We start from the raw sequence: 9,784 nt of genomic DNA, 5'->3' as shown, positions 1-9,784 counted from the left end.
GGGGCGGTTCTTGCAGCTCTGCCTGGGCATCTCCCATTGGCTGGGGCGGTTCTTGCTGCGCTCTGCCTTCCTCTCCTACTTGCCTCTCCATGCCTTTGCTGATACACCTCCCTCTCAGTGATGTCTTCTGGTCCAAACCCTCCCTGTTTTGTTTTCCTCTGATATTCCAGTCACCAAGACTTAACTTTATATTTCATATATGTACTTACTGTCTACATACCCACAGGAGAAGTCTTGAGACATTGAATGGTGCCCCGTTAAGTTATTTCTACAGAAAGCAACAAAATGTCCATTCTTTTTTTCCTCTCTTTTTAACAATAATGTTTTATTTTTGAGATTGTAACTATGTCTCTTTCCCTTTCCCTTCCCTTCCCTTCCCTTCCCTCCCTCCAAACCCTTCCAAACATCTTGCTTTCTTGCTCTCTTTCAAACTAAAAGACCCATGGCCTCTTCCTCACTAATTATTGTTACATACATATATGTACATACAGATATATACCTAAATATAATATACCAGGTGCATTATGTCACTTGTATGTGTATTTTCAAGGCTGACCATTTGGCGTTGGTTATCCAGTCAGTATGATCTCCACTTCTCTCAATGTCAGCTTTCCTCAGTTGCCGGTAATCACGTAGGGTTGGGTCTTGTGGCCTTTCTCCCGTGAACTTTACAAATCTGTTTAGCTGTCTTTGTTCAGCTCATGTCCAAGCAATCATGTTGGTGAGACTATGGATCTAACTTCTGACCTTACCAGGAGACACAACTTCCCAGCCAACTTCATGATCCCCTGCCTCTTACAATCTGCCCATGGCCCTCTTTTCCACAATGCTCCTTAGGTTTAGGTGCAAGAGCTGTTTTGTGGGTGTAACCGCTGGAGCTGAGATCTACAGCTCTGCATTTTAATTGTCTGTGGTTTCACACCCATCTGCTGCAAAGACAAATTTCCTTGATGAGACATGAGAACCGCACTGACCTATGGGCAGAAGGGCAGTTATTGAACAAAGTTAGGGACGGTGCTGGTTTAGTCAAGTGGTGGCTGTAGCTTCTCCATGATCTATGACTTCACTAGTTCTGGGAAGCTGGCTAGGTTTCAGTACCAGGAATGATTTGCCTCTTATGAGCAAGTCTGGTTAGAGAGCTGGTAGGTTACTAGTGCCACATGTGCCACTAGTGCACCCATAGGATTCTCACACCATGCTGGCTATCCTTGTGGGTCATCAGTGGTGTTTTGATTTTTGGTGTTGCTGTTTGCATTCCGATGCTGTTTTTTTGTGTTTTAATCATGGCTTCCCACGCCTTTTCCCAGTCTCTGCTGCTGTACTTCTTCCTCTCTGTGCCTCTAGTTCAAGGTTTTTTTTTTATTATTATTCATGATGTAATGCATTTCCTTCTTGTTCCTTTTCTGTATTTTTTTTTATTTCATGCTTATTTTATCTGAGTCCTTTGCTTTATCTTAGATTACAAGGGCACACTACTGCACCGTCACACCTTGCTCGTTTGCTCCTTCCCTCCTCCTTCCCTCCTTCCTTCCTTCCTACCTTCCTTCCTTCCTTTGGTTGATTCTGGGGATAGAGCTTATGTTATGTCCTGCTCACAAGACAACCACTTTATTGGTGTGAGCTTTTTTATTTTCTCTTTCTTTTAGGACAACACTGTTTAGATCCTGATGCATATATATTGGATGTGTATCATGTAAATCCTTGTGCAGAATGGGTCATCAAGCCCTAGACAAGTCTTTAAAATATGCCCAGGACGGTTCCTGCCCTGTATTATATGCCAAGAAGATTCTGCATTTGTGGGGAAAAAACACTGCCCTGAAGTATTTGCTCCTGTAATCCTGGTTCTCCTGGAGGGGTGGTGTGGCCAGCTCTGGCCATATGAACTACAGAGGAAGAGCTGGTTAACATTGAGCTCAACTTTCTTATCACAGTTCCCTGGTAAAAGGTGGGACCCAAAGGGAAGGCCAGCGTCACTCATCCCGGAGCTCTATAGCAGAAATAGACTTGGCCCTGTGACCGGGAAGAGACTGAACTTCTGATGGGAAACATACAATATTTATGCTCTGACTTGCTCCTGGATTGGACTGGTGCTCAGCAGTCCTTCTGTGCAGCACACTCTGAGGACTTGGTCGCACCGTGGTGCAGAGGAGCTTTCCTCAAACCCTGAGTATCCAGATGCTACCTTATGCCTCCATGGTCCAGGGGCGCCGCTCCTCATTGGCAAGCCCCGCTTGGCAAAGGGCATGTTGTGCACATCCAGAGCTTCCCTATGGCCCATAGCCTTGGCGTCTTCTCTTGTCTCACTTTTGGTGCTCAGTGAATAAATGCCTTTCTCTAGTCAGCATGGATTTCCTTTACAGATCAAACACATTTTTTTTTTATCCTTTCACAATAGTCACATCTGCAGCTTCAAACCAAAAAATACAGAAATGCGTTCATCCATAAGTGCTGAAAATGCCATTAGGCCTAGAGTTTACAAGTTGCAAAAGTTCTTTGTGCTCTTGGATCATTAACAAGAGATGTGGCAAGTGGATTGGCACTTGGCTGTGGAAGCTGGAGATCGCCTCACAGTCCGCATCTTGTGTAACCATTGTCCAGATGTGCAGCTGGAGACATTCAGTCCTCATGGTTTTAACGGGAACAATCTAGAATGTACCAACGGACAGGACAGCCCCACCTTTCATCTCTGAGATTGTAGTTGGAGTCTTCATTCATCCAGCACCACGTGCCTCATCTTGAACTTCACAGGCTCAACGTTTGATGGACTTAGCAGCAGTTACAACATTTAAAAGACTCGTGTGGCTGGCTGTCAGTTCAAGCAAAGTTGAATTACAGATTCAGAAGAGCCGTTCCCTTACTGACGTAGCCCATGTCCAGATGCAATGCAAGGACACTAGCTGCACGTGCAGAGGAGATCTCCTATACTGTGTCATACCTGATACTGAGACACAACATTCTTCACTCCCGCAGTCAGATCATCTTATTTGTTTGACCTATTTATGAATTTCTGTTTTCTCCTTCTTAAGAATCCACGAGCAACCAACCATGTACCACAGAGGTTTCCATGTATCTCAGTGTTTGACCAGTTTCTAGGCTGCCCAGTGGGTCAGTGAGTGTGTTCAACAAGCACATCATCTTGCCGTGCAAGCAGTGAGTGACCATATCACTTTGTCTAGCTGTTGGGTTCAAGGGAATCACTGACAGGAATCCCTGCCCCCACGTGGAAGCTGCATGGAAGCTGCGTAGAAGCCATCGTTCTAGAACATCGCTATGCTTACAGAAATGCTTGGAGATATTCCTGTGTTTCTTTGCATTAGGACCCAGTTCTGTCGAATTTATATACAGGATGCACTCTTTTCAAGAGTTTCCATTTCATTCTTCTGGAAACACATTAATTAGACCCTAGGCACTAGCTTTAGTCACAGGTCTTGAGAAGCAGCCACGTGAGGCTCAGCATTTTGTACCCACTTGTTGTGTAGCTTCAGATGTAAGTTGAAATTAATCATTTAAGTTTATCCAGGAATGTGACAATTCTCAAATAGCTGTGTCATATGAAAGATAATGTCCATATCAAGGTCAACATTGGCTGTGTCTTTTTGTTCCCAGTCACACAGTTAATTGACTAGAGAAGTTTTAGTAGACACGCAAACTAGTGTTTGCATGGTTTCATTAATTTTATTCTGGAAGAATAAAAATTTCAATTAAATTTAAAATGCCTGTCACTTACTTGTTGAAAGAACTTTGGCCTCTTTAAGAGTTGGTTTTCAAAAGCTAAGTAGCCAAATTGTTACAGTGGATTTGCCCACAAAAGAGAGGCCAGATACATGGATGGTAAAAGATATTCTTTTTAGTGTCTCACCTTTACCATAAAGTGCTCTTGATACACAAGTAGTTAAATAATGTCATTCAGGAAAGTATTAAAGGAAATGACTTGTGGGACACACGTTCAGGAAGACTTCTACAACTGCCTTGGTTCTCACCTTTCTTCCTAAGAGAGTTCAGCTGGGACATGATTCTTCCAGCCAGTGCTTGGACAAACTGGAATACCAATTCCTTACAGTGTATGTGTGCAGTATAAACTACCTCACCAGCCTTTCTTAAGGAGAAGAATCAAGTGGACTTTAACTTGTTTTGTTTGTCTGTTCAGCTATCCCTGGGTCTGACTTTAGTCACTTCAGTTAGCTTTCAGTGTGTGTTTTGATCATATGTCATTCACGCTGTAAATGAGTTCTAGCGAAAGCATCAAAAACCATGGAAGTGTGCCCTGCGGTGTGCTCTGACAGAGTCCGTGTGTGTCCCTGATGGGCTGCTCATGTTTCTAACCATGCAGGGACCCAGGTTGTCCATCTTTTCTGGTAGTGTTTCCCACTGCTGTCCATGGATTTCACTTGACTGAAAACTGAGGAGGTGAAAATGTTTCTCTCTAGCAGGTATGTTTTAACTCTTTTTGTGTGTACGTCTGACTTGCCTGGAAGGACTGTATATTAGGGGATTGAGTACTCCTCTTGACAGGCATTTTCAACTATTTTCCATAAATATGCCACTTAATAAAAGTAATATGACATGAGATTAAAGTGTTTCTTTCAAATGCTTTACCGTTTTACACACTCTTATCTCATTTGAAAATGCCATCTTTTACGCATATCCTATCTTCTAAAGCTTTGTAATTTATTTAGGAAAAAAAACATACATCAATGGAAATTCCAATATTGTGTGTTTTCTCCTTCAGGTAAGAATACTGAGTCTTTGTTCCATCAGCTCTTATTAAATGTGGGCATTGACTTTTACCCATAAAAATAAAAGAGACAGGGCCGGGCGGTGGTGGCACACACCTTTAATCCCAGCACTTGGGAGGCAGAGGCAGGCGGATTTCTGAGTTCAAGGCCAGCCTGGTCTACAGAGTGAGTTCCAGGACAGCCAGGGCTACACAGAGAAACCCTGTCTCTAAAATAAATAAATAAATAAATAAATAAATAAATAAATAAATAAATGAGACAAAACTAAAATTACTCTTAGAAAACTCGTTACATCTGCTTGCACAATAGGTCTGGTAGAAGAACAGGAGTTTTAAACACAAGAGGCTTGTTTCTGAGGCTATTGCTGTCACAACATGGACAGTGAGCATTCACAAAAGCGCCTTGCCACTGTCATAGAGAAAGATCAGTGGTCTAGCACCGGCTATTTCACAACTTTGCTTGGGTTAGCTCTTGCCTAGGCAGGATTTTAGTCATGTATAATAAAGGCATCTTTCACATATGTATGAAAATTTTTTATAAATACAGAAAATATTTTGATAGTTTTGTTAACATTCCCTTTTTTTAAAAATCCAACCTTTTACTACATATCCTATGCAAAAGGCAAAAGCACTTAAAGTGAAAAGGGCAAGAGTAAAGTAATACTGGGCACACGTGTGGGCCTGAGTCTAGAGTAAAGTAATACTGGGCACACGTGTGGGCCTGAGTCTAGAGTAAAGTAATACTGGACACACGTGTGGGCCTGAGTCTAGATCAATGACATCAAAGGCTGCAGAGTACCACACATACATGCACATATACATACCAGACAGTACCACATACACATGCACATGTACACACCAGACAACACCACACAGGCATGTGCACATGTACACACCAGACAGAACTACACAGGCATACACATATATAGACCAGACAGCACCACACAGGCATGTGCACATGTACACACACCAGACACCACACACACACACATGCACATGTACACACCAGACAGCACCACACAGGCATGTGCACATGTACACACCAGACAGCACTACACAGGCATGCACATATATAGACCAGACAGCACCACACAGGCATGTGCACATGTACACACACCAGACACCACACACACACACATGCACATGTACACACCAGACAGCACCACACAGGCATGTGCACATGTACACACCAGACAGCACCACACAGGCATGTGTACATGTACACACCAGACAGTACCACACACACATGCACATGTACACACTAGACAGTACCACACACACATGCACATGTATGCACCAGACAGCACCACAGAGGCATGTGCACATGCACACACCAGACATCATGTAAAACAAAGGTTAGGAAATAAAAGTGTGGGATGTCAGTAGAAACACACACTTCTGGCCTAGACAAGTGAAGCTCTGGGCTCAGTATTCAGTAAAAGTCAATTTTTTTTTTTTGCAGCTTATTTTTTTATAACATCTTTATTCTAATAATTTAGTAAAGTCATAGTATATTGATCATTATATGAGATCAGTTTTTATACTTTTGAAATGCACATAGAGAATAAATTTTTAAAACTTCCTTTTTACTATAGCATGAAACAGTAAAATGCTTTTAAATAGTTTAACATCATATATTTCAAAGCTATTTCTTTGGAAGTTAAAATACAAAATACACATAGATTGTGCCATATTTGGAAATGAAGGACAAATGACAAGATATCAATTACTCACAAATACATCTATAAATTTAGTATAATCCTAATTGTAGCATCAGTAGAATTTTTGTTAGAAATTGACAAACTAATTACAATCTTTTTTTGCATTGATGCAAAAGATCTAGAATATGTCATCTTACCAAATGAAAAGAGAAGGACTCCTGACTTCCATTGTCTGACTCTAGGCTCACCCTGCCATCTCAAGAAGCCGTGGGGGACCCCCAAGAGCATCCGGCTTCCCTGTGGAGGCCTTCAGGGGGCCAGGATGGGGCAGGAACAACCAGCTTGGAACATTGTCCTACCAATCCTTTGCCTAAGGCACAACCAGCAGAATTAGGTTCCCTGACCTCCATTGTGTGGCCTGGGGCTCCCCCTGCCTTCCTGAGGAGTCCTGCTGGCTTTAGGGTCATCAGAGAAAGCCAAATGCCTAAAGAACACCATCAACAAGAGCCAGGGCAATGTACCACACCAGAGCCCAGCTGTCCTGCTACAGCAAGGCCTGGATCCTGCTACAGCAAGGCCTGGATCCTGCTACAGCAAGGCCTGGATCCTGCTACAGCAAGGCCTGGATCCTGCTATAGCAAGGTCTGGATCCTGCTACAGCAAGGCCTAGATGCCCTAACAGTCAACGCACAAGAAGATGATCCTAAATCCAATCTTATCCTTTACATGGAAATGAATAAATCCCTTAATGAAATACAAAAAATTACATTCAAACAAGTAGAGGTCTTTAAAGAGGAAATGAATAAATATAAAAAAACAGGAAAGTACAATCATACAGGTGATGGATATGAATAAAACTGTCCAAGAAGTGAAAAATGGAAGTAGAATCAATAAATAAAACACAAACTGAGGCAACCGTGGAAATGGAAAACCCGTGAAAGAGCACAGGAACAGGAGATGCAAGTATCACCAAAGGATAAAAGGGAAGGAAGGGAGAACCTCAAGTGTAGAAGATGTGATGGAAACAATCAAACACAAAGTCTAAAAAGTTCATAACACAAAACATCCAGCAGATTTGGGGCACTGTGAAAAGACTAACCTGAGAATGATAGGCATGGAAGGAGAAGATTCCTAGCTCAAGGCCCAGAAAAAAAATCTTAACAAAGCCATGGAAGCAAATTTTCCTAACCTAAAGAAAGAGATGCCCATAAAATATACTAGAACTGTACAGAACACCAAATAGATTGGAACAGAAAAAATCCTATCAAAACACTAAATTACAGAACAAAGAAGGAATATTAAAAGCTGCAAGGGAAAAAGGCCAGGTAACATACAAAGGCAGATCTATAAGAACGACACCTGGCTTTTCAACAGAAACTCTAACTACTCGAAGGTCCTAGGTAGATGCCTTCTAGACCCTAAGAGACCACAGACGTCAGCCCAGACCACTGGGTACAGCACAAGTTTTAATCAACATAGATGGAGAAACCAAGATATTCTATGACAAAACTAAATTTAAACAATACCTTTCCTCTAATCCAGCTGCAGAGGACACTAGAAGAAAAACTGCCACCTAATGAGGCAAACTACACCCAAAACACAAGAAATAAACAATTGCATTCCATTAAAACCCAAAGAAAAGAAACACACTCACTACTACTACTGCCACCGATATAAAAATATCAGGAATTAACAATCATTGATCATTAATATCTCTCAAAAGACTCACTTCCTCAATAAAAAGGCACATGCTAAAAGAATGGCTTCGCAGACAGGATCTATCATCATGCTGTATACAGGAAACACATCTCAGCAACAAAAACAGACACTACCACAGAGTAAAAAAACTGGAAAAAGATTTCCCAAGCAAACAGACCCAAGAAGTGATCTGGAGCATCCATTATAATATCTAATAAAAATAGACTTTCAACCAAAAATAATCAAAAGAGACAAAGAAACACACTTCATGCTCATTAAAGGAAAAATCTGCAAAAGGGACTTCTCTATTCTGAATCAGGGTTAGGGTTAGGGTAGTACACACATATTCACAAAAGAAACATTACTAAAGCTTAAAACACACATCGAACCCCATACATTGATAAGTGGGAGACTTCAACACTCAAGACAGAGACTAACTAAACAAGGAAATAATGAAACTAACAGAGGTTATGATTCAAATGGACCTAATGGATATCTACAGAACCTTTCACCCAAACACACACACACACAAAAAAAAAAATACTTTTTTTTTCAGCACTTCACTGAACCTTCTCCAAAACTGACCATATAATCAGGCACAAAGCAAGCCTTAACAGATATAAGAAGTCTCAAATAACTCATTGCCTCTTATCAGATCAGCATGGATTAAAGATGGACTTCAACAACAACAGAAACAACAGAAATCTCACAAAGTCATAGAAACCAAACAACTCTCTACTCAATGGCCACTGAGTCAAAGAAGAAAGAAAGAAATTGAAGACGTTCACAATTCAATGAAAATGAACGTAAAACATATCCAAACTTGGGGACACAATGAAAGCTGTGCTGAGAGGAAAGTTCATAGCACTGAGTGCTTTCATAAAGAAGCTGGAGAGGTCTTATGCTAGCAACTTAACAGCAGCACACCTGGAAGCTGTAGAACAAGAGGAGGCAGGCACACTCGAGAGGGGTAGACAGCAGGAAATAATCATCAAATGCAAGGCTGAAATCAATCAAATAGAAACTAAGAGAAAACAATCAACTAACGAACCCAGGAGCTGAAAATTTGAAAAAAAAAAATAATCAACAAGATAGACTAACCCTTGGAAAAACTAAGAGACAGAGAGACAATATCCAAATTAAGACAGCTGGAACTGAAAGGGGGGACATAACAAATGCTGAGGAACTCCAAACAAGCATTGGGTCTAATTGCAAAAGCCTGGACTCCACAAAACTGGAAAAGCTAAATGGATGACTTTCTTGATAGATTCCCCTTACTAAAGTTATAGCAAGGTCAGGTAAACAAACAAAATAGTTCTATAATTGTTAAAGAAGTTGAAACAGTCATTAAAAGTCTCCCAACCAAAAATAGGTGAGGGCCGGATGGTTTTATAGTGCAGAATTCTACCAGACTCTCAAAGAAGAGCTAATACAAAGATTCTCAAACTATTCCACAAAGTAGATACAGAAGGACCATTGTCAAACTCATTCTGTGAGGTCACAGTCACCCTGATAACTAACTACACAACGACTCAACAAAGAAAGAGAATTTTGGACAAATTTCCATTACGAACATTGATGCAAAAATACTCAATAAAATACTTGCCAACAGAAATCAAGAACACATCAAAAACATCATCCACCAAGATCCAATAGTCTTTATCCCTTGACCAGCAAGGCTGGTTCAATA

General features: G+C 41.1%; 1 protein-coding gene across 4 annotated transcripts in view; it reads left to right on the top strand.

The window, feature by feature from the left end:
• The window catches only part of Arhgap28 (Rho GTPase activating protein 28), a 173,841-nt gene extending 171,396 nt beyond the window's left edge, over positions 1-2,445 (top strand). For 3 of the 4 annotated variants that reach the window (XM_031368650.1, XM_031368649.1, XM_031368648.1), the window contains exon 18: positions 1,647-1,729. In XM_031368650.1, coding sequence (XP_031224510.1) covers positions 1,647-1,729 — 83 coding nt within the window. Of the gene's footprint in view, positions 1-1,646 lie in introns of all 4 variants that reach the window. The other variant, XM_031368647.1, reaches the window with a different exon arrangement.
• Positions 2,446-9,784: the final 7,339 nt, after the last annotated feature.

Source organism: Mastomys coucha, unplaced genomic scaffold, assembly GCF_008632895.1.
Source record: "Mastomys coucha isolate ucsf_1 unplaced genomic scaffold, UCSF_Mcou_1 pScaffold14, whole genome shotgun sequence".
Classification (NCBI taxonomy): Eukaryota; Metazoa; Chordata; class Mammalia; order Rodentia; family Muridae; genus Mastomys; species Mastomys coucha.
The sequence above is the reverse complement of the archived record's forward strand: the minus strand, read 5'-3'. Positions and strand labels throughout refer to the sequence as shown.